This window comes from Sminthopsis crassicaudata, chromosome 4 (assembly GCF_048593235.1).
Source record: "Sminthopsis crassicaudata isolate SCR6 chromosome 4, ASM4859323v1, whole genome shotgun sequence".
Lineage (NCBI taxonomy): Eukaryota > Metazoa > Chordata > Mammalia > Dasyuromorphia > Dasyuridae > Sminthopsis > Sminthopsis crassicaudata.
Window position 1 is genome coordinate 291,339,069 of NC_133620.1, and position 26,103 is coordinate 291,365,171.

The 26,103-nt window shown below is 40.6% G+C and overlaps 1 protein-coding gene across 4 annotated transcripts in view; it reads left to right on the top strand.

The window, feature by feature from the left end:
* TNXB (tenascin XB) overlaps positions 1-26,103 on the top strand; it is a 90,338-nt gene that overhangs the window by 21,991 nt on the left and 42,244 nt on the right. For all 4 annotated transcript variants that reach the window (XM_074311355.1, XM_074311357.1, XM_074311356.1 and 1 more), the window contains 9 exons: positions 2,471-2,788; positions 5,476-5,778; positions 7,150-7,479; positions 13,313-13,630; positions 14,625-14,951; positions 16,028-16,345; positions 17,336-17,656; positions 22,853-23,170; positions 23,716-24,042. In XM_074311355.1, the coding sequence (XP_074167456.1) occupies positions 2,471-2,788; positions 5,476-5,778; positions 7,150-7,479; positions 13,313-13,630; positions 14,625-14,951; positions 16,028-16,345; positions 17,336-17,656; positions 22,853-23,170; positions 23,716-24,042 (2,880 nt within the window). The remainder of the gene's footprint in view (positions 1-2,470; positions 2,789-5,475; positions 5,779-7,149; positions 7,480-13,312; positions 13,631-14,624; positions 14,952-16,027; positions 16,346-17,335; positions 17,657-22,852; positions 23,171-23,715; positions 24,043-26,103) is intronic.

Here is a 26,103-nt window from a genome sequence, read left to right on the forward strand (position 1 = left end):
GGAGTTGTCTGTCAGTCCCATCTCTAGCTACTCGGGCCAGCACCTCCCCCCTTCCTCCCACGCTCACATCTTCCTGCTTCCCTCCTCCTCCATTCCACTGGGCTTTGGAAACTGGGAACCGAAAGAAATAGAAGGCTTGCTGCCCAGGCCAGATGTCTCCCCTTCCTGGGGCTCTGGCCAGTCCCTCCCCCACCCCTGGAGGCTCTCAATCGGCACCAAAAACTGAACAATAAAAATTCCTCCAGCGCCCTCAGGATGCAGGGACAGGCTCCAAGATTCTCCTCCTAAAAGACACCCTATCAGTTTCCCTAGTGGGCCCTTTCCTTCCCACCTCTACCACCTCCTTCTCCCCTCCTACCCTCACAAATCCGTTCCCTCTGCATCTTCACAAATGGAAGTAACTGCACCCCCAGCTGGTCTGCACTGGATTCTCAGGCTCCCAGGGGCCAAACAGGCAAGGGACCGTGGCCAGTTCTGAGTCATCTTGTTCCCTCAGCCTTTCTCATACAGGGCAGTCAGAAGGGGAGAGCCCTGCCACAGAAAAATGGGGAGGAGGAGGCACCGAGGGAGGGAGAAGGAAGACACAGAGAAAGCAAGACCCAGGGTTCCCATTGTTGGCAAGAAATAGCTGGTCTCTTCCTTTCTGTCGGTGCCCTTTTGAATGAGGGCCTGTGATTATCTCTCATTTACCTGTCTGCATGCCTTAGGGAAGCCCGGGGCTTTCCTGTTTCCTAATCATGCTTTCCCTTCATCCCTTTTCTGTAGAGACTTTAACCTCCTGCTCTAGGTCAGGCAATGTGTTGGCCTCCAGCCTCTACCTTTCCTGTCCTTTGAAATCATCCAGCCTCCTTTTTCACTTATCCTCCGAGAATCCAGCATCTTCAGGCCTCATAGCAACTCATTGAAGCCTCACTTGGGAGAGAAACTGCCAGCAGCGGCTGTGGCTGAGGGTGCTCTGCGCTTATCACGGACTATCCAGCAGGGATCCTTGGCTCCTTTGTGGGTTCCATACAAAGACAAAGATGAGCAGGTGGTGCTTGTGGAAGGGAACCAGAGCTAGAGATGGCCTAGAGCCATCTCATAAATACGGGGGACTGGGAGTCAGAAAGGCGGCTAGCACCTCCCGCCCCATTTCTTCTGGCACAGTAGTCTGTGAACCTTCCTGTCATTCTTTCCTCAACTCAGTGAATACGGGTTTCTCTATCTCAGTCTAGCTTCAAAAAAGTAGTGGAACAAATATAAATGAGACATTGTCCTTGGCTTCTCCATGATGCTTATAATAAAAGAGGTGACATCAAACATGCGTACCAGCAGGCAAGCATGAAATAGGATGCCCAAAGTTCAGCAGAACCATCCTTAACATGAGAATTCATGAGGCAGAGAGATCCCTTCTGGTTGTGGGGATCAAGATGAGGGACTGGTGACTGTGGAATCATTTGCAGGAATTTCAAAGGTGAACAGAATTTCAGTAAGGAGAAATAGGTAGGGAATAGGTAGGCAACGGTATTTGGGGCATTGAGAATGGTATAAACAATACTCAGAATATTTTCAAAGGATGACAGATGGTCCTGTCTAACCTGACTGTGGGATGAGAAGGAGTTTTGATCAAGATTCCAGAGGGCTTTGAATGCCAGGCTAGGGAATTTGGACTTGAGTTTCTCTTCTCCCACTTTGAATTCTGTGACTTTCCTGCTTCTATTTAGAGAAACAGTGAGGGAATAGGGGAAAAAAAGCCCTTCACCAGAAATCCATAGGAATCTCATTAGGATCATAGATTTAGGACTGGAAGGGCCCTGACCTCACATATTTTATATGACAAATCTAATATAAACCCTTTCCTTCCCCTCTTCCAGTTTTACCAAGGAAAAAACTAAGGCCTAAATCATGCACATAAAAGGTGATTAAAGCAAGATTATGAACCCAGCCCCTTTTTGAGTCCTTTTCTCACCATTAGCTGTGTGTCCTTAGTCAAATCACTTAATCTCAGCTTAATAAAGAGGTGGAAATAAGATTATCCCTAAAATTCCTTTTTGTCCTCTAGAAATGTTCTTTCCTCCAGGATGTCGGGTAAAATTTTGTCTTATAACTCTCTAATGTCATTAAACATGTAATGTTGAATATCTAATCTATGTTGGTCTTATATCTCTATTAGATAATAAATTTCTTGTGGGCAGGAACTATAGCTCATCTAAACTTTATATCACCGCAGTTCTTAGTAGGATGCTTTGAAAAAGTATATCCTGAACAAATATTTGTTATATTGTGCTGTTATTGTTGTACTATAGATAATTGATAAATAAATCCTTAGAGTTTCTCCACTTATCTGTCATCATTCTTCCAAATGAATGAAGGGAGTTATCATAGGCTTAGACTTAGTTGCTTTGCAAATGGTGACTAAGATAGAAAAAGAACAGACCCATTTTTTTTTTCTTTTTTGGTCTAATGCAATTTCTCCTTCCTGCTGTCCTAGCACCACGAGAGGAAAAAACTCCATCCCTAGTCACTGATGCCCTTCAGTTGCCTACTAAACCCCACCTGGGAGAACTAATGGTGACCAATGCCACCTCAGATTCTCTGCAACTCTCATGGACTAGTCCAAAAGGCCAATTTGAATCCTTTATGATCCAATACAAGAATGGAGATGGACAACCTAAAGTTGTACATGTTAAGGGTGACAAAAACACAGTCATCATTTCTGGTCTGGAGCCAGATCACAAATACAAGATGAATCTCTATGGTTTCCATAATGGACAACACATGGGCCCCATCTCCATCACTGGTATTACTGGTGAGTAAAAGGAAACAGATCCTGAAAGGTGGGTCTCTGAACCAGACTAAATCTTCCCTTTTTTGGTCAATAATTTCACCTTATTTGATTTAGCTTCTTGGGATCCAGTTTCTAGTTTTTCATATTTGCATTTGAGACCCCAAATTCTATTTGAGCTTGAGAGGTCTCTATTTCCTAGGACTAAAATAGTTCATTGGGAAGTGGCTTTTGCTGAGTTTCCAATTCCTAAATAAAAAGATTAGATTCAGCAGTTCACTCTGGAACTCCTGGAGATTGTCAGTTGGTAAGAATGTTTGTCAGATACTGAATAAATAGGATTTATCAAAGTACAACACAAAGGCTTCTTAAATTGCATGCTATGACTGATTCTAGAAGCTATAGCTCTAGTGATAGATTGGAAAAATTACATTTGTAACAGCATTTGGTCTTGTTGGGAACCAAGAAACTCCCAAGATTTCCCACAGAGAGAAACAGAATTGTAGGACATCAGAATGTAATGATATCTGTGTATGAGCACACAGGACCAAGGGTTGCTTATTTCTTCTTCTTATGTCCTTAAGGAGAGATTACTCCTTGGACCATTCAAGGTTCATGGAACAGAGGGTCACAGAGATGAACCTGAGTCTCCCAGCCTGCCATGTGGCAGATTTTGGATCACGATGACTGTTTTCTAATGTTTGAAGTTGCCTGGCATGATGGTGTGGGAGGCACTTACATACTATGTACAACTGGGAAAATTAGAATCCATGTTTATTGGTTCAGAATTTATACTCTTAGACAATGTGGAACATTGCTCAGAACCATTTAGAACAGGAAATTGCATGCTTTTACCTCGACCCTGCATCTAGAATTTCCTGTTTCTGTCAAATGACCTTTTCATTTATCAGACACAGGTAATCAGGTTTTAGGTGTACAGAGTTTATGAGGCACACTCAGAATGAAAGGTAAATGTGTTGAATTCTTCTATGGAGAATCCTTTGTCAAACCCTTTCCCAAGACTGCTCTCAACTACCTCTTTGCTTTCTGATGCAGGTGGAGAGTAGGGAGGGGATAGAGGATAGTTCTGAACTACATTCAACCATAGATCATAGAAAGGGAATAAAATATGAGGAGAGAGAGAGAGAGAGAGAGAGAGAGAGAGAGACAGAGAGAGAGAGACAGAGAGAGAGAGAGAGAGTGTTAGTTTGAGATCCAGCTCTAGATCTCAGAGTATGAACAAGAAAAGTTGGTTAAGTACTGGGTTAGAGGTCAGTTTCTTTCTTTAGCTCACTGAGAAAGCTGATGGCTTAGTTTTAAGGTCTTTCTCATACTCCCACACCCACCTTCTGCTCCTGTTCTGGTTGCTTCCACAATGCTGGTCTCCCCACTGATCTCAGTTACTTCAGATGAGGACTTGAGCCTCATAACAGCTGGAAGTCCAAGAGTCCAGCTCCTATAGTATGCCACGGTCACCTATGTGACAGGTAAAAGAGAGACTTAGTCATATAGTTACTGGTCCCTGCTTCTTGAATGGTCAAAAAAGTCTCTCTCGAGATTAAATGAAGGGCATATAGGGAGTCAATCTCATCATATTCCAGTCCCTTATATTCTGTTTCCCCCCATGAGAACTTGGGGTCCTTTAGCGCCCACAGAAATGAAATATTATTACATAAGTACCACTTCATCACATAATCCCCAGAAGAATAAATATTGTATTCTCATAAGAAAAACATGAAAAGTCCCAAGATATAATGCCATCCTCACACACTTGTCCTTTATGTGTCTTCTCATCTCAACACTACATGAGGAAATGAAGGAGATTCCACCTCCCACAGTCCTGCCACTGAGGCCCCTAAGCTCACAGAGAAGCCCCACCTAGGTGAGCTGACAGTGACAGAGGCCACTCCTTGAAGCTTTCTTGGACCATCTCCCAGGGAAACTTTGATGCCTTCTCAATCCAGTACAAGGACAGGAATGGGCAACCTCAGTCTGTGCATTTTGGGAGCAGCCAGAAAGAGATCATAATCTCTGATATGGAGCCTGACCATAGTTACAAAATGAATCTGTATGGTTTCCATGACGGACAGTGTGGGCCCAGTCTCTGTTTTTGGTGTAACAGGTGATTCAAGGACAATATAATAGACTAAGAATAATAATTACTCCTTTCTATTTGGCATTAACTATTTTATCAACTCTGATTAGGAACTAGGGCCTCATTAATTGTGTTCAGTGTATGCTGTGTCCATATTACCTGTGCCCACAGAAAACAAATCAATCAATCAAATTATTGATCATCTACTATGTGCTAGGCACTTCTTCCTTTGGGGTTAAACGCCAAGCTCAGAGCAAGTTCAGTTGTATGTTGACCCAGGAGCATAGATGAGTACAGGCAAGGGTGCTGGGAAAGAAACACCCAAACCTTGAATTTTTCACTACTGAACTGCAAGAAGCATGTAGTAGAACTGTTTGTGCCAGGAATTTTGAGTATGCTTTCCTAGTCAGAATTTGACAGAGACCAACTAAGCCACACTCTAATCATCAACTTTAACTGACTTTAAAATCCATTGATATTCTTCCCAATTTCTAGGTTCTTGGTATTTCTTTCTAGCAGCTATACCAGTCTGCCTAAAGAAAAGAGGAAGTGCCCAGGGTAAACTACCCCCTTCTCTCAAAGTAAGTTTTAGTTTTTCTCTGGATCTCTTTATCAGCTCCTAAGGAGGACATCACTGAACCCCCTGAAACCCCTTTTAAACCTCACTTGGGAGAACTAAGAGTGACAGATTCAACTTCAGACTCTCTGCACCTCTCTTGGAGTGTCCCAGAGGGTCAGTTTGACTCCTTCGTGATCCAGTACAAGAATGGAGATGGACAACCTAAAGTGAAACATGTCAGAGGTGAACAGAAGGAGGTCACTATCTCTGGCCTGGAGCCTGATCACAAATACAAGATGAATCTCTATGGTTACCATAACAAGCAGCGTGTGGGCCCCATATCTGTTATTGGCGTAACAGGTGAGTAATACGGAGGGTAGGTACTTAGTGTGGCTCTGGAGCAGGCTTTGCATATCAGGGGCAACTTGAGGTTTTCTCCTTAGTAGTCAGTGTCCTTGTGTCTCTGTTCCTCCTTTGGGGTCGTGAAGAGTTAGACTTGACTGAAAACAATCCAACAATAAGAAAAAAAACTTCTGACTCGATGTAAAAAAACTCTAACCACTGTTCCACCTACCTTCCCTGTTTGATGATACTTTCCTCTTCTTGGTAGTAGGATAATAGACTATAGGTGAGGAATGAGAGATAGGCTGTCAGATGTATTAATTAATGTGTTATCATTTTTTGCTTGATAATATTTCTTCTCTAAGCTTTATGTATTTTAGGGCCATAAATGCATTTTCTATTTCTCTCTGAAGACTGTGATTCCTCAAATCCGTTTGGATTTGGAGGGAAGATGATATACTCAACTTGAGGCAGGAAGAAAAGAAGGAAAGGTGGTTTCTCAAAGAGGTTATGAGATAGTCTTCAAAGCTGTGGAGTTTTGTTTGCCTGGTGTCAAGTATCCCCTTCTACAGTTCACATTGGTGAACTACTACCATGTTCATAGTATATCAGAGCATCGACAACAACCAAGGATCTCTGGAACTTCAATAGTCATAATTTGGTTTTTTTTAAATAGATCAGCACTTTATTAATCACAACAGCATCTTACATGTATCTGACAAATAGTTATACATATGTCATTCTACAGAATGTAAAGTTTCTTCACACTTCACAAGGTGGTGAGTGAGCTGAATTGGACTCAGGAAGACCTGAGTTCAAAAGCTGTAGGAACTTTGGTATGAATTTCCATCTGAATAGGCATAATTTGAATTGGTTCTCCAAGCAGAGTCCTTAAGTCAGAAGAAAACCCCCTACTTCCATGTACTAGATGTATATCTTTAAATTAAAAAAATATATTGTAAATGCAATTATTCACAGTACTTATTGTAAATTAAAAATCTTACTAAAAATCTTTTTTTCTACATTTCTATCAATACCTCCCTACGCAATAAAACTTTCTCCTATAAAAAAGAAATAGAATCAAGCAAAAAATGATAACACATTTACATATCTAACAGCCATAGACAAAGGGAGAAGAGGGATTTCATTGTGAATGGTCTTAATTTTTTCATTGAAATATGAAAGCTAAGAGGGAAAGGAGGTTGGGACGACATGGAAGGGTTAAAAAGAGCAGTTTCTGGAAGGAGTTGGATAGAGAATCAATTAAGGAGGAACTAAATGATTCATACTGAGGCAAAAGTTCCAGTGCATTTGTAGAAGACAAATTTATATTTAAATTTGTAGTTCCCAAACTTTAGTTTTTCCTCTCTCTGTGTTTCTCTTTCCTAGCCCCACAAGATATGTATCAAATCCCTGTGCCCACAATACTAGGAACTGAGGCTCCTGAGCCTACAGAGAAGCCTGAACTAGAGGAACTGACAGTGACAGGAGCCACCTCAGACTCGCTGAAGCTCTCCTGGAGCATCTCCCATGGAGAGTTTGATTCTTACACCATCCAGTACAAGGACAGGGATGGGAGACCCCAGATCGTGCGTGTTGAGGGAGACCAGAATGAAATCACTATCTCTGAGCTGGAGCCTGACCACAGATACAAGATGAATCTCTATGGTTTCCATGATGGACAACGTGTGGGCCCAGTCTCTGTCACTGGAGTAACAGGTGAGTGAATGAGGTTAGATCACCTTATATGAGAATTCCTTTACTTCACATTGGTGATTGGCCTCATGTTTCTTAAAATTATGATGTCCACTATGTTTGTCACAACTTCCCATTACTCCTGTCTGTGGCCACAGTTCCCATTCTGTTTTGTCCTATCTATACAACAAGCATTACCAATTCTCTGGAACTGGTGGAAAAAGCATCAGATTACTGAACAGCTGGAGGATTTACTGATGTGATGTCTGTTTTTCTGGCTGCTCTTTGTCTCATTAAGCTGCTAATTCTGGGGGTCTAAGTTTGCTCAGTTATTCAGAACATTTGTTGAGACACTGGCCAAACACGACTCCCTCCAATCTAATGTAAAGGGTTTTCTAGATCACATCCTATGACTTACTAGCCTCCATACTCATAAGTAAGATGTATAGTGATTAGAACTTTTTACAAGGATTCAGGAAGTCCTGGGTTCAAATCTGCAAGACCTTGGACAAATTTCTTAATCTTTGTCTACTTTAGTTTTCTCTTCAATAAAAGAGAGATAACTTCTTCCTGATAGCATTGTTGTGAGGTTCAAATAAGATACTATTTGTAAAGTGTTTTGCAAAATTTAAAATACTATATAAATGCTATTTACAAAACCTTTTATTTATGTAACTATTATTGTTTTAAAAATCTCATGGCAACAACCCAATCTAACTCATATATGAAACAGCCCTATCCTCTGTGTCATCCCTAACAAGTTAGATTAGCCACCCTGTTAGGATTCTTACAAGGTGCTAAGTCGGTTGTCTAATTTAGCATGGTACTTAACAGTTCTCTAGTTCAGAGTTCACACCTTTCACACTTTTAAAAGAGCATATAAAATGACAAGCCCACTGGAAGCTCCAGGAGATTCAGAGTCAAGATTCATTCCCACTTCTACGTTTGTGCTGGCTGGAGACATTCGAGCAAGAGCTCTAGGGAACCAAGGAGAGAGAAAGGCCTCCAGAAAACTAGCTGAGCCCCAAGTGAAGGAGATAAGATTTTGGAAGAGAAAATAAAGGAGTTGGACTTTAACTCCTGGTTGCATTTGAGGTGATTATTGAAGCTGAACTGAAACTAAGACTGACTGTAGAAGCTCCCCAAGAGATCTGCTCCAAGAGAACATTACATTTTGCTGCCCAAACATGGGACAGACAGGATCCTGATTTCAGTGGAAAAGTCTCTCTGACCCAGAAATTAGGGTGAATACAACAAGGAAACTTAGTTAAAGAGCTAAAATAGAATTTCAGCGAAATGGGCCAAATTTTTAGAAAACAGCCTTCTGTTCAAGGAAAATGTTTAGAGAGCATTGTCAAGGTTATGAAAAGCCAAGGATTAATTATAATTTTGGAGGAGATCACTGAATTTTTAAAAACTGTGTAATACATAGCTCCTTAGTTCACTATGGAAAAAAGAATTGGATCTAGAGGAATGAAAATTAGTAGGAGAGCAACTTTGTCAATACTACAACAAAAATGGACCTGCCTCAATTTCCAAAGATACACTTAATAAATACAATTTAATACAACTGGCTTTAGGAAATTATATAAGTTGTAGAATAAGGAAAAAGAAGAGAGAGCAGAAGGGGAAGATGCCAACTAAACTAAATGAAAAGAATGAATCAGATAACAATGGAGTTAAGTATAATTCTGAGTTTGGCACTTCACAACAGGAACATTTCTCATTTCCTCCTCCCTCAATTAACCCTTCATGGGTGGAGGAAGAAGGAGGAGGGGAAGGAGCAATAATACAAACAGAATCACCTATTAAGCAGCCTATGACAAGATTAGAAAAAGCATTGGTTAAAACAAAAAATGAAGGAGAGGATATAAGTGATTTTATAGATGCATTGAAAAGCTTGACTCTTCAGGTCAAAAAAGGAGAAGACACACTCCTTTTGATTTGGATAAAATTAAAGATTTGGAAAAAGGTTGCACTCTTTATGGGGCTACATCATCTTATGTTAAGATGTTACTAGATAATTTGGTTTATGAAATTCTAACCCTGAGTGACTGAAAATCCATAGCAATGACATGTTTAGAACCTGGACAAAACTTTTTGTGGCTTTCGGAGTATCATGCATTATGTAGGATTCAAGCCAGACTCAAACAGGAGTTAATGTACAAGTCACTTTTGACCAACTAGCAGGTGAAGGTCATTATGGAGAGAATTCAGAACAGATTAATTATCCCATAAATGCGTATGTGCAAATTTCTAAGGCTACAATAAAAGCTTGGGGTTCCTTCCCTGGACAGAAAGATGGAGGTGAAGTCTTCACAAAAATAGAGCAAGGTCCTAATGAACCCTTTGCGGATTTTGTGGGACATTTGCAAATAGCTGTCACAAGAACCATTGGAGAAAATGCAGCTACAGAAATAATGACCTGGCTATGAAATTACAGAAATAATAATCTGGCTATGGAAAATGCCAATGAGGTTTGCAAAAGAATTATATGGGTACTACACAAAGATGATCCTTTAAAGGAGATCATAAGACAATGTGCCACAGTGGGCCAATGCTTATTATACCCAGACTATGATGAACATGGGAAGACAAGGTCTCTCTTGGCAAGGGACTTCTAGAGAAATTCATTGATGCTTCCAATGTGGAAAAGTTGGATATCTAAGAGATATATAGATATGGAGATAGAGTGAGAAGACAAGCTGAGAGAAGACCTAAAGCCCCATGTCCAAAATGCCACAAGGGCTTCCACTGGGCCTTGGAATGTAGATTGACCTAGGGAAATGAGAGGTGGGGCCCAGCTCCAAGACCTCAATCAAAAGATAGGTGGGGCATGATGGTAGCTGAATTTACACCCAGAGAGTCTTTAGAAGGTCAGGACTCTGAAATAATCAACCAGCAGAAAAGCAACCACATAGCAGAAAGAGATTATCTGATCAGTCAGCCAAAAAGCAAAAGATAGCAGAAATGGATTGCAATTGGGAAAAATTCAGGCTTTTTAAACCAACAGGGCAGTGTCCAGTGCAAACAGCTCCAATGTAATTGCCAGATGTTGAAGAGAGATTTAGAAAGTGGTAAATAGAAGGGAATTAGATAGGTTAACTGCCTAGGAGAGAGGGTTTGCTTGTATTTTTACAAACAGAGAAGGAAACAGATGGAGAAGGAAACAAATGGGTGGCAACAAATACTTGGAAAGAGACAGGAAAAGGAGAAAAGCCTCAAAACAAAGGAGAAGATCTAAGAAACATTTGACACTGAAAGAGCATGGTTGATGATAAAGACTATTGCAGGACTTGAAAACCAGCAGGAATCATTGGATTCCCTAATACACAAGATGAGACTATTGCAGGACTTCAAAACTTGCAGGAATTATTGGATTCCTGGCACATGAACTAATGGACAATAGATTCCTTTTAGACTATTTCTAGGACTTATGGATACAATTCCTCATGTGTTATGTTACTATGTGCTTATGTAATTTATGTAATTATGTGTAATACCTCCCATATTGATGGATTTATGTATCCCTGTTTTAAGTGAGCCCTTTCAGAAACCCGATAATCTGATTTGATTTCCCATTTCCTTTGATGTTTTCATCTCTCTAAGAAGTCAGGGAGGGTGTAACCACTCCTTTTTATGATGTTTTCACTTCTTTTTTGAGCAGTCAGGGAAGGAGTGATCACCTTTTTTGGGGTTCTCACCTCCTTGAGAAGTCAGGGAGATCATGACCACCCTATGTTCTAAATCAAAAGAAAAGGAGATATGTTAGGATTCTTAGAAGGTGCTAAATCAGTTGTCTAATTTAACATGGTACTTAACAGTTCTCTAGTTCAGAGTTCACACTTTTCACATCTTTAAAAGAGCATATAAAAGGACAAGCCTATTGGAAGCTTCAGAGATTCATAGTCAAGATTCATTCCCACTTCCACATTTGTGCTGGCTGGAGACATTCAGACAAGAGCTCTCCGGAACCAAGGAGAGAGGAAGGCCTCCAGAAAACGAGCTGAGCCCCAAGTGAAGTAGATAAGATTTTGGAAGAGACAATAAAGGAGTTGGACTTTAACTCCTGGTTGCATTTAAGGTGATTATTGAAACTGAACTGAAACTAAGACTGCTTCCAGAAGCTCCCAAAAAAACCTGCTCCCAGAAAAGGATTACAATTTAGAGAACAGAACATTACACCACCCTCCCTAGCATAATCTTTAGGGATTTAGAACTCTTTGTCTCCCAAGGTCACTGTTTCCATTTTAAGACAGCTTTGGTTAGGAATTTATTTTCCTTTTCACAATTTCCACATATTTCTTCCATTTTTGCCCCCTGGATCCAGATGTATGAATATCTTTGGGTTCTTGAGACCTTAATTATGTCTCTCTTACATCTTCTCTTCTTCAAGATATATATTCCCAGTACTTTGAACATATCAAGCCTCAGAATGGATCTCTCCATTGCTCTCACTGTCCTGGTCAAACAACACTGGTTATCTTCACATTTTTGTCACTTACTTTGCTAAACTGTGGTGCTTAGAAGTGAACAATATCTTCTGCATATGATCTGATCAGGGCAGAATGCAATGGGATCATCTACTCCATGAACCTTATCCTTTTTCTACTGTACTCTCAGGAGTGAAATAGCTTTTTGGCCAAACACATCCCATTAGGATTCATATAAAGTTTGATCTTTTTCACATACATAATTGTTCTCAAGACATTACGTTCCCATTCTGTCTTTACTTAATTTATTTTTTAAATTGAAGTTATACACTTTTATTATATATATATATATATATATATATATATATATATATATATATATATATATATATAAAGTATAAAATTTTATCTTGGTTAAATTTCATTTTGTTAGTCTATCATTCTAGCTCATTGAAATCTTTGGATTCTATTTGTTATGTAATGAGTGAGCTAAACTTTTCAGCTTTGCATCAACTACAAATTAGATGATCACACCAACTATTTTATCATCCAATTCCCTGATAAAAATGTTGAACAGAACAGGACCAAGGACAAGTTGCTTAAGTCACACCGCTGGAAACCTCTTTCAAATTAATATTACTCTTATTTGAGTTTGATATTCCTAAAGCTCTGAATATTCCATTATGAAGATAGCATCTCAATGATATCATGAAAGAAAGATTTCAATCAAATGCCTTGCTAAAATTCAGGCATGCCCATAACTATGATCTCACAGTCTAAAAACCTTATGAAAAATGAAACAAAGTTGGAATGGTATAGCCTGTTCTTTGTTTCCCTTTGGCAGTATTCATAAACCATCCTTTTAGGACTAATTCTGCAGTTTTTTTCAGGAATCAACTAAGTTCACAGATCTTCTTTTCCTTGTACCAAATGAGTACATTTCCTTCAAACTTCTTGGATTCTCTTGTAACTATTGACAAGAAGTCCTCAATCATGTCCACCCAGTTCTTTTGGTTCAGGAGGATATATAATTGGCATGAATTCATTGAGAGGAACCATTGAGAGGAAATGTTCTCTTAACATTTCTTCACTATTCCTGGCTTTCAATTACCTTGTAATAATTGTTGAGCTATGCTTCTCAAACTAAAGATTGTTTTCCTTCACAAATAAACAAAAACAAAAGAGATCCGGCATTTCTATTCTCATCCTTCATATTCATTATTCTATCCATCTCCAGTGGCAACATGGAGATCTTCCTTTGCCCTCCAGTATAGGTAGCACTAGGAAGAAAATAAAGGAATTCCTGCTACTGTCTTCACATACATGAGAATCATACTCTGCTCACAGAAGGGACAGAGGACATGAGTAGAGGTGAGCCCCTTCCCAAGGGTAACTTAATTTTTCTCCATATCTCCCTTTCATAGCCCCACATGAAGAGGAGACGCCTGCTCCCACAGTACCAGCGACTGAGCCCCCAGAGCAGCCTGAACTGGGAGACCTGGCAGTGACAGGGGCCACTCCAGACTCCCTAAGGCTCTCTTGGACTGTCTCCCATGGGGAGTTTGATTCTTTCACCATCCAGTACAAGGACAGGGATGGGAGACCCCAGATCGTGCGTGTTGGGGGAGACCAGAATGAGGTCACTATCTCTGAGCTGGAGCCTGACCACAGATACAAGATGAATCTCTATGGCTTCCATGACGGACAACGTGTGGGCCCAGTCTCTGTCACTGGCAAAACTGGTAAGTGAGATGTAATGTTCTTCTCTAAAAATTTAATGTTCTCTGAGAGCAGGTTCCTTGGGGAGCTTCTGGAGGCAGCCTTAGTTTCAGTTCAATTCAATAATCCCAAATGCAGCCAGGAGTTAAAACCCAAATCCTTCACTGTTCCTTTTAAGACTTGCCTCTTTTCCTGGGGCCTGGCTAGCTTTAATAGAAGCCTCTCTCTCTCCTTGGATCCAGGAGCTCTTGCTGCTAGTCCTTTGTCTCTGCCAGCTTCAGCCTCTTGTCCTCCCAATGTCTCCAGGCAGCACAAAGGTGGAAGTTGGAACGAATCTAACTCTGCTTTTTTGAGAGTGGGCTTGTGGGACTCTTCTTATATATGCTCTCTAAAGGGTGAAGTCTAATGTGTGAACTCCCTTAAAGGTGTGAACTAAGTACATACGCATTAGCACCTTGCTTCAAGTTCTGGGCCATAACCATGAGGGATAATCACCAAGGATGATTTGATATCAAAGTGTGACTCCACTGGGGTGGACCTCCTGTCTCTATGTCCTGGGCTCTTCAAATTCCTGGGCTTAGTTTAATTCCTCAACTGAGGTGTCAACCTGCACAGACTCTCTTGCACTCAGTTAAAAAATGAAAGCAGATCATGGGAAAGCCAGAACTTCCACTGTTCTCTCCTTTGCTCAGGCCTCTCTTCTTGGGTCAGCTCTCACTTCTGTCTTGGGAGCTCTGGATGTTCTTGTGTCCCAGACACTGCTTTTGATCATGCAGGAATCCTTAGAGTCCAATGTAAGGATTTTAATTAAGGATATTCCAATGTAAATTGTAATTAAGGATTAATATAAGATAATGTGTGTAGACCACAAAATCTAGGCAGGAAATGGAAAAATTCCTTTCAACTTCTACAGAGATTAAATCCTTAAAAAAGAAAAGAAAAGAAAAGAAACAGAGAGGTAAAAATTAATGAAATCTGCATTTAGAATTTATCTTCTTTCTGTGTTTCTCCTCCCAGATCCACATGAGGAAGAGACCCCTGCTCCCACAGTACCAGCGACTGAGGCCCCTGAGCCCCCAGAGCAGCCTGAACTGGGAGACCTGACAGTGACAGGGGCCACTCCAGACTCCCTAAGGCTCTCTTGGACTGTCTCCCGTGGAGAGTTTGATTCTTTCACCATCCAGTACAAGGACAGGGATGGGAAACCCCAGATCGTGCGTGTTGGGGGAGACCAGAATGAGGTCACTATCTCTGAGCTGGAGCCTGACCACAGATACAAGATGAATCTCTATGGCTTCCATGACGGACAACGTGTGGGCCCAGTCTCTGTCACTGGCAAAACTGGTAAGTGAGGGACAACAGAATCATCAAGGGTGATATTCAGAATGAAAACCTGTTTGTCTTCCATTGGGGCTGGCCTCCTATCTCTATGTCCTGGGTCTTTGAAACTAGTGTGATCAGTTTGATTCTTTACCCAAGATGTCCAGCCCTCAGTGAACATGAAAGCTGATCATGGAAGAGCCAGAGACTCAGCAGTTCTCTTTTTTGAGTAGAGTAACCAGTAGACAAGGAGAGGTTGAAGATTTGTGAGAGAGTGGGAGATGGTAGAAAAGGTAGACGCCTGGAGAAGTTGGGATGGAAAAGATCACCTGTAGAGACAAACTGCTTAACATTGGTGAGGAAAATAGCTTACGTCTTCAGGTAGGATGACATAAAGGTTGAGATATTGTCAGAAGGCCTATGGGAAGTGTTAGTTAAGCAAGAAGGAAGAAGAGAATGACTTTGGGGAATAGCCCCCATTTTTTGAGTAAAATAAGGTGAAAGTTGCCAGATGAGAAAATGGGGAAAGGGACTATGGGAGGATGGAGGAGCGATGACAAAAAGGTTTGGAAAATCTCCTGTGGTGAGTGGGAGAGTAAGCCATTTGCTTTTAATTAAATGGGACTCCTCAGATTCTAATATAAAGATTCTAATTAAGGCCATGTTGTGCCTGATGATACAATCCCAAATTTTAAGCATGAGAGAATGATATTAATAATAATCATACTTACATAGTACTTTAAGGTTAGTAATGATCTTTACATATATTGTTCTCTTGATCTTCATAGCTAGAGAAGATACCTCTTGGGAGGTAGGTGCTATTGCCATCCCCATTTTACAAATGAGGAAACTAGAACTTAGAGACATTAGGTCACTTGCCCAGGGTGACACAGCTTGGAATGTCTGAGGCAGGGTTTGACCTTAGGCGATTACAATTTCAAGTCCAGCATTTTATGTACTGCAAAACTGAACTGATTTGTTCAGACTGGAATTTCACTTCCACAGGATCTTGATTCCTAGATGAAGAACATTACTAGATGAAGAATAGGAGGTGTCTGTCAGTGAAGTCCAACTTATCCTTTCTGTGTTTCTCCTCCCAGATCCACATGAGGAAGAGACCCCTGCTCCCACAGTACCAGCAACTGAGGCCCCAGAGCAGCCTGAACTGGGAGACCTGACAGTGACAGGGGCCACTCCAGACTCCCTAAGGCTCTCTTGGACTGTCTCCCATGGGGAGTTTGATTCTTTCACCATCCAGTACAAGGACAGGGATGGGAGACCCCAGATCGTGCGTGTTGGGGGAGACCAGAATGAGGTCACTATCTCTGAGCTGGAGCCTGACCACAGATACAAGATGAATCTCTATGGCTTCCATGACGGACAACGTGTGGGCCCAGTCTCTGTCACTGGCAAAACTGGTAAGTGAGATGTAATGTTCTTCTCTAAAAATTTAATGTTCTCTGAGAGCAGGTTCCTTGGGGAGCTTCTGGAGGCAGCCTTAGTTTCAGTTCAATTCAATAATCCCAAATGCAGCCAGGAGTTAAAACCCAAATCCTTCACTGTTCCTTTTAAGACTTGCCTCTTTTCCTGGGGCCTGGCTAGCTTTAATAGAAGCCTATCTCTCTCCTTGGTTCCCGAGAGCTCTTGCTGCTAGTCCTTTGTCTCTGCCAGCTTCAGCCTCTTGTCCTCCCAATGTCTCCAGGCAGCACAAAGGTGGAAGTTGGAACGAATCTAACTCTGCTTTTTTGAGAGTGGGCTTGTGGGACTCTTCTTATATATGCTCTCTAAAGGGTGAAGTCTAATGTGTGAACTCCCTTAAAGGTGTGAACTAAGTACATATGCATTAGCACCTTGCTTCAAGTTCTGGGCCATAACCATGAGGGATAATCACCAAGGATGATTTGATATCAAAGTGTGACTCCACTGGGGTGGACCTCCTGTCTCTATGTCCTGGGCTCTTCAAATTCCTGGGCTTAGTTTAATTCCTCAACTGAGGTGTCAACCTGCACAGACTCTCTTGCACTCAGTTAAAAAATGAAAGCAGATCATGGGAAAGCCAGAACTTCCACTGTTCTCTCCTTTGCTCAGGCCTCTCTTCTTGGGTCAGCTCTCACTTCTGTCTTGGGAGCTCTGGATGTTCTTGTGTCCCAGACACTGCTTTTGATCATGCAGGAATCCTTAGAGTCCAATGTAAGGATTTTAATTAAGGATATTCCAATGTAAATTGTAATTAAGGATTAATATAAGATAATGTGTGTAGACCACAAAATCTAGGCACGAAAAAGAAAAATTCCTTTCAACTTCTACAGAGATTAAATCCTTAAAAAAGAAAAGAAAAGAAACAGAGAGGTAAAAATTAATGAAATCTGCATTTAGAATTTATCTTCTTTCTGTGTTTCTCCTCCCAGATCCACATGAAGAGGAGACCCCTGCTCCCACAGTACCAGCGACTGAGGCCCCCTCAGAGCAGCCTGAACTGGGAGACCTGACAGTGACAGGGGCCACTCCAGACTCCCTAAGGCTCTCTTGGACTGTCTCCCGTGGGGAGTTTGATTCTTTCACCATCCAGTACAAGGACAGGGATGGGAGACCCCAGATCGTGCGTGTTGGGGGAGACCAGAATGAGGTCACTATCTCTGAGCTGGAGCCTGACCACAGATACAAGATGAATCTCTATGGCTTCCATGACGGACAACGAGTGGGCCCAGTCTCTGTCACTGGCAAAACTGGTAAGTGAGGGACAACAGAATCATCAAGGGTGATATTCAGAATGAAAACCTGTTTGTCTTCCATTGGGGCTGGCCTCTCATCTCTGTGTCCTGGGTCTTTGAAACTAGTGTGATCAGTTTGATTCTTTACCCAAGATGTCAAACTCCATAGATTCTCCAGCCCTCAGTGAACATGAAAGCTGATCATGGAAGAGCCAGAGACTCAGCAGTTCTCTTTTTTGATAAAGCTGTCTTCCTGTGGTTGCTCCCAGTGCCTAGGAATTTTGTCTGATCGTATTAGTAGTCAATAATCCTTTATCAAGCATCTACTATTAAGCACTGTTCTAAGTGCTGAGAATACTAGGAAGGCAAAGAAAAAGTTCTTCTTGTTCTCAAGAAGCTCACAATCTAATGGAAAAGACATGGATACAAGTAGGTATAAATGAGCTATATATCCCAGACAAATAGGAAATAATTAACAGAGCAAAGGTGCCAGAATTAAGGATAATTGAGAAAGGATTCTGACAGGAAGTGGTATTTAACCTGGGACTTAAAAGAAATTGAGAAGAGAGAGAATTCCAGGCATGAGGCAGAGCCATTTAAATGCCCAAATTGAGGAGAGGAAATATCTTATAAGAGGAACAACAAGGACGCTTTGTCACCAGATTGTAGAGGACATGAACAGAGAGGAAATGTAATGTAAAAAACTGGGAAACAGGAAAGGGATAGCGAAGGATTTTGAAAGCCAAACAAGATTCATATTTGGTCCTGGAGATGACGGGGACCCAACAGAGTTTGTTTTTTTCTTAAGAATTTTTTAAAAATTAATTTTATTAATTATAACATTCTCTTTGGCAGTATATATGCATAGGTAATTTTTTTTTTACAACATTATCCCTTTTACTGCCTTTTGTTGCGAGTTTTTCCCCTCCTTCCCTCCACCCCCCCTGGATGGCGGGCATTCCCATACATATTAAATATCTTATAGTATATCTTAAGTACAATATATATGTGCAGAACCCAATTTTGTTGTTGTTGTTGCAAAGGAAGGCTTGTATTCACAAGGTAAAAATAATCTGGGAAGAGAAACAAAACAAAACAAAACAAAACAAAAGCTCACAGTTTACACTCATTTCCCAGTGTTCCTTCTCTGGATGTGGCTGATTCTGTCCATCATTGATCAATTGGAATTGGATTATCTCTTCTCTATGTTGAAGATATCCACTTCCATCAGCATACATCCTCATACAGTATCATTGTTGAAGTGTATAATGATCTTCTTGTTCTCGTTTCACTCAGCATCAGTTGATGTAAGTCTCTCCAAGCCTCTCTGTATTCCTCCTGCTGGTCATTTCTTACAGAGCAATAATATTCCATAACATTCATATGCCATAATTTACCCAACCATTCTCCAATTGATGGACATCCATTCATTTTCCAGTTTCTAGCCACTATGAAAAGGGCTGCCACAAACATTTTGGCACATACAGGTCCCTTTCCCTTCTTTAGTATTTCCTTGGGATATAAACCCAGTAGTAGTATGGCTGGGTCAAAGGGTATGCACAGTTTGATAACTTTTTGGGCCTAATTCCAGATTGCTCTCCAGAATGGTTGGATTCTTTCACAACTCCACCAACAATGCATCAGTGTCCCAGTTTTCCCACAGCCCCTCCAACATTCATCGTTATTTGTTCCTGTCATCTTAGCCAATCTGACAGGTGTGTAGTAGTAACTCAAAGTTGTCTTAATTTACATTTCTCTGATCAATAGTGATTTGGAACATTTTCATATGAGTGGAAATAGTTTCAATTTCATCATCTGAAAATTGTCTGTTCATATCCTTTGACCATTTATCAATTGGAGAATGGCTTGATTTCTTATAAATTAAAGTCAATTCTCTGTATATTTTGGAGATGAGGCCTTTATCAGAACTTTTAACTGTAAAAATGTGTTCCCAATTTGTTACTTCCCTTCTAATCTTGTTTGCATTAGTTTTGTTTGTGCAGAAACTTTTTAATTTGGTGTAATCAAAATTTTCTATTTTGTGATCAATAATGGTCTCTAGTTCTCCACAAGTCTGAGAGGTAAACCATCCCATGTTCCTCCAATTTATTTATGATTTCGTTCTTTATGCCTAAATCTTGGACCCATTTTGATCTAATCTTAGTATGTGGTGTTAAATGCGGGTCCATGCCTAGTTTCTGCCATACTAATTTCCAGTTTTCCCAGCAGTTTTTGTCAAATATTGAATTCTTATCCTAAAATTTGGGATCTTTGGGTTTGTCAAACATTAGTTTGCTATTTTTATTCACTATCTTGCCCTGTGAACCTAATCTATGCCACTGATCAACTAGTCTATTTCTTAGTCAATACCAAATGGTTTTGGTGACTGTTGCTTTATAATATAGTTCTAAATTAGGTACAGCTAAACCACCTTCACTTAATTTTTTTTTCATTACTTCCCTAGAAATTCTCGACCTTTTCTTGTTCCATATGAATTCTGTTGTTATTTTTTCTAGGTTATTAAAATTGTTTCTTGGGAGTCTGATTGGTATAGCATTAAATAAATAGATTAGTTTGGGGAGTATTGTCATCTTAATTATATTCGCTCGGCCTATCCAAGAGCACTGAATGTCTTTCCAATTATTTAAATCTGACTTTATTTTTGTGGCAAGTGTTTTGTAATTTTGCTCATATACTTCCTGACTCTCCTTTGGTAGATGGATTCCCAAATATTTTATACTATTTACCGTTATTTTGAATGGAATTTCTCTTTGTATCTCTTGCTGTTGGATTGTGTTGGTAATGTATAAAAATGGTGAGGATTTATGTGGATTTATTTAGTATCCTGTAACTTTGCTAAAATTCTGAATTATTTCTAATAGCTTTTTAGCAGAGTCTTTGGGGTTCTCTAATTATACCATCATGTCATCTACGAAAAGTGATAATTTGATTTCCTCATTTCCTACTCTAATTCCTTGAATCTCTTTCTCAGCTCTTATTGCCGAGGCTAAAGTTTCTAGTACTATATTGAATAGTAATGGTGATAGTGGGCAACCTTGTTTCACTCCTGACCTTACAGGGAAAGGTTCTAGTTTATCACCATTACATATGATGTTTACTGAAGGTTTTAAATATATGCTCGTTATTATTTTAAGGAATAGTCCATTTATTCCTATACTCTCAAGCGTTTTTAGTAGGAATGGATGTTGGATTTTATCAAATGCTTTTTCTGCAGAGCCAACAGAGTTGATTGGGGAAGGGGAAAGAGGGGAGAAGAGGTGTTTGCTGTGGAAATTAATAACTGAGAAAATTATCCAAGTAATATAATTTATTAGCCAAACAGGCATAATAAATGAGTTAGTGGACTCCCTGGTCGATTTTTTTGGTCATTATTATCACCTTTATTATTAATTCACCACAAAGTTCTGCTTTAGGAAAGTCACTTTGACACCTGAATGGAGAAGGGACTGTAATGGAAAGAGATTTGAGGTGGAAAGAAAAAAAACTGTCACAATAGTGTAAGTGTACATAAGGATGGTGGCAATGTCAGAGGTGAGAAGAAGGGATATATTAAGAGATATTATGAAGATACAAATCAACAGAATTATCAATGGGATAGGGGAGTGGGAGAGAATAATTAAGTCTGACCCCTAGGTTTTGAGTCTAGCATGATGATTTCCTCAACAGTAATACAGAAATTAAGAGGAGAGAGTTTGGGAGGAAAGATACTACTAAATTCACCTTTGAATATATTGAGTTTAAGATGTCTATGGGTCATCCAATTTCTAATGTCTAATAGGCAATTAGAAGTGCAAAACTGGAGTTCAGGAAATCATTTAGGATTTAGATCTGAGGGTCACCTACATAGAGATAATATTGAATCTATACAAGCTGATGATATTGACTAGTGAGATAATATAAAGGGAGAAAAGTCAGTGGGCATTACCTGAAGGAAACTCTAGGAAGGGGCACTAAAAAACCCCCACCAGATAATTAGGAAGAGAACAAGGACATGAAAATCTGTAGAGAAAAGAGTATCAAAGAAAATGATCAACAGTGTCAAAGGCTGCAGTAAGGCCAAGAAGGGTGAGGATTATTAGATTTGGCACCTAAAAGAGAGAATTTTGAGAAAACGATTTCAGTTGAATAAGGGAGCTGGAAGCCAGAGTGTAGAGAATTTCATACAGAATGAGAAGAAAGGAAAGAGAGGTACTTATTGTAAATGGTCTCCTAAAGGAGTTTAGCCACAGAAGTCAGGAAAGAATGGGATTGTAACAAAGATAAATGGATCAAGTGAAAATTTTTTGAGGATGGGAAAGATACAGACAGGTTTGCAGCTTTAGGGAAGTAACCAGTAGACAAAGAGAGGTTGAAGATTTGTGAGAGAGTGGGAGATGGTAGAAAAGGTAGACGCCTGGAGAAGCTGGGATGTAAAAGATCACCTGTAGAGACAAACTGCTTAACATTGGTGAGGAAAATAGCTTACGTCTTCAGGTAGGATGACATAAAGGTTGAGATATTGTCAGAAGGCCTATGGGAAGTGTTAGTTAAGCAAGAAGGAAGAAGAGAATGACTTTGGGGAATAGCCCCCATTTTTTTGAGTAAAATAAGGTGAAAGTTGCCAGATGAGAAAATGGGGAAAGGGACTATGGGAGGATGGAGGAGCGATGACAAAAAGGTTTGGAAAATCTCCTGTGGTGAGTGGGAGAGTAAGCCATTTGCTTTTAATCAAATGGGACTCCTCAGATTCTAATATAAAGATTCTAATTAAGGCCATGTTGTGCCTGATGATACAATCCCAAATTTTAAGCATGAGAGAATGATATTAATAATAATCATACTTACATAGTACTTTAAGGTTAGTAATGATCTTTACATATATTGTTCTCTTGATCTTCATAGCTAGAGAAGATACCTCTTGGGAGGTAGGTGCTATTGCCATCCCCATTTTACAAATGAGGAAACTGGAACTTAGAGACATTAGGTCACTTGCCCAGGGTGACACAGCTTGGAATGTCTGAGGCAGGGTTTGACCTTAGGTCATTACAATTTCAAGTCCAGCATTTTATGTACTGCAAAACTGAACTGATTTGTTCAGACTGGAATTTCACTTCCACAGGATCTTGATTCCTAGATGAAGAACATTACTAGATGAAGAATAGGAGGTGTCTGTCAGTGAAGTCCAACTTATCCTTTCTGTGTTTCTCCTCCCAGATCCACATGAAGAGGAGACCCCTGCTCCCACAGTACCAGCGACTGAGGCCCCTGAGCAGCCTGAACTGGGAGACCTGGCAGTGACAGGGGCCACTCCAGACTCCCTAAGGCTCTCTTGGACTGTCTCCCATGGGGAGTTTGATTCTTTCACCATCCAGTACAAGGACAGGGATGGGAGACCCCAGATCGTGCGTGTTGGGGGAGACCAGAATGAGGTCACTATCTCTGAGCTGGAGCCTGACCACAGATACAAGATGAATCTCTATGGCTTCCATGACGGACAACGAGTGGGCCCAGTCTCTGTCACTGGCAAAACTGGTAAGTGAGGGACAACAGAATCATCAAGGATGATTTGATATCAAAGTGTGACTCCACTAGGGTGGACCTCCTGTCTCCATGTCCTGGGCTCTTCAAATTCATGTGCTTAATTTAATTCCTCAACTGAAGTGTTAACTGCACAGACTCTCTTGCACTCCGTAAAAAAATGAAAGTAGATCATGGGAAAGCCAGAACTTCCACTGTTCTCTCCTTTGCTCAGGCCTCTCTTCTTGGGACTGCTCTCACTTCTCTCTTGGGAGCTCTGGATGTTCTTGTGTCCCAGACACTGCTTTTGATTATGCAGGAATCCTTAGGGTCCAATGTAAAGATTTTAATTAAGGATATTCCAATGTAAAGAGTAATTAAGGATTAATATAAGGATAATGTGTGTAGACCACAAAATCTAGGCACGAAAAAGAAAAATTTCTTTCAACTTCTACAGAGATTAAATCTTAAAAAAAAAAAAAAAAAAGAAAAGAAAAGAAACAGAAAAGTAATGAAATCCGCATTTCAAATTTATCTTCTTTCTGTGTTTCTCCTCCCAGATCCACATGTGGAAGAGACCCCTGCTCCCACAGTACCAGCGACTGAGGCCCCTGAGCCCCCAGAGCAGCCTGAACTGGGAGACCTGACAGTGACAGGGGCCACTCCAGACTCCCTAAGGCTCTCTTGGACTGTCTCCCATGGGGAGTTTGATTCTTTCACCATCCAGTACAAGGACAGGGATGGGAGACCCCAGATCGTGCGTGTTGGGGGAGACCAGAATGAGGTCACTATCTCTGAGCTGGAGCCTGACCACAGATACAAGATGAATCTCTATGGCTTCCATGACGGACAACGTGTGGGCCCAGTCTCTGTCACTGGCAAAACTGGTAAGTGAGATGTAATGTTCTTCTCTAAAAATTTAATGTTCTCTGAGAGCAGGTTTCTTGGGGAGCTTCTGGAGGCAGCCTTAGTTTCAGTTTAATTCAACAATCCCAAATGCAGCCAGGAGTTAAAACCCAAATCCTTCACTGTTCCTTTTAAGACTTGTCTCTTTTCCTGGGGCCTGGCTAGCTTTAATAGAAGCCTATCTCTCTCCTTGGTTCCCGAGAGCTCTTGCTGCTAGTCCTTTGTCTCTGCCAGCTTCAGCCTCTTGTCCTCCCAATGTCTCCAGGCAGCACAAATGTGGAAGTTGGAATGAATCTAACTCTGCTTTTTTGAGAGTGGGCTTGTGGGACTCTTCTTATATATGCTCTCTAAAGGGTGAAGTCTAATGTGTGAACTCCCTTAAAGGTGTGAACTAAGTACATAAGCATTAGCACCTTGTTTCAATTCTGGCCTATAACATCTCCCGCTTTCTTTTGATTTAGAACATCCCCGACCTCCCTGACTAGTCAGGGAAGTGAGAACCCCAAAAAAGAAGTTGATCACTTCTTCCCTGACTGCTCTAAAAATGAGTGAAAACATCATAAAAAGGAGGTGATCATGCCCTCCCTGACTTCTCAGGAAGGGAGATGAAAACACCAAAGGAAATGGGAAATCAAATTAGATTAGGTTTCTGAAAGGGCTCACTTTTTTTTTTTAAACCAGATATATGCATGGGTAATTTTACATCATTGACAATTGCCAAACCTTTTGTTCCAATTTTTCCCCTCTTTCCCCCCCGCCCAGAATGGCAGGTTGACCAATACTTGTTAAATTTTTTAAAGTATAAATTAAGTACAACATATGTATACATGTCCAAACAGTTGTTTTGTTGTACAGAAAGAATAGGACTTTGAAATAGTGTACAATTAGTCTGTGAAGGAAATAAAAAATGCAGGCGGACAAAAATAGAGGGATTGGGAATTCTATGTAGTGGTTCATAGTCATTTCCTAGAGTTCTTTTGTTGGGTGTAGCTGGCTCATTTCATTACTGCTCTATTGGAACTGATTTGGTTCATCTCATTGTTGAAGAGGGCCACGTCCATCAGAATTGATCTTCACATAGTATTGTTCACTCACTCACCATCAGTTCCTGTAAGTCTCTCCAGGCCTTTCTGAAATCTTCCTGCTGTCATTTCTTACAGAACAATAATGTTCCATAACATTCATATACCACAATTTATTCAGGCATTTTCCAATTGATGGGCAATCCACATAGTTTCCAGTGTCTGGCCACTACAAAGAGGACTGCCACAAACATTTTGGCACATACAGGTCCCTTGCCCTTCTTTAATATATCTTTGGGATCTAAGCCCAGTAGAAACACTGCTGGGCCAAAGGGTATGCACAGTTTGATAGCTTTTTGAGCATAGTTCCTAATTGCTCTCCAGAATGGCTGGATGTATTCACAATTCCACCAACAATGTATCAGTGTCCCTGTTTTCCCACATCCCCTCCAACATTGCGCCTTATCTTTCCCTGTCATTTTTAGGGCTCTTAAAACAGATATACATAAGTCCATCAATGTGGGAGGCATTATACAAAATTACATAAATTACATAAGCACATGGCAACATTATACAGACTAGAAGTGATGTAACAAATAACACGAATCAACATAAGGATTTATACATGTCCATAAATCCTAGAAATAGTCCAGAAGGAATCCATTGTCCATCAGTTCATGTGCCAGGAATCCAATAATTCCTGGAAGTTTTGAAGTCCTGCAATAGTCTCATCTTGTGTTAGGGAATCCAATGATTCCTGATGGTTTTCAAGTCCTGCAACATTCTCATCTTGTGTTAGGGAATCCAATGATTCCTGCAGATTTTGTCCTTAGGTCTTTCCCTTTCCAGATTTTTCTTTTTTTCTGTCTCTCTCTGATGGACAAGGTGAATATGGTTCGTTGACACCCATCTAATTCCTCTCCATCTGAGGAGATACAAGCAAACCCTCTTTCCCAGGCAGTTAACCTATCTAGTCCCTTCTATTTACCACTTTCTAGATCTCTCCTCATCACCTGGCAA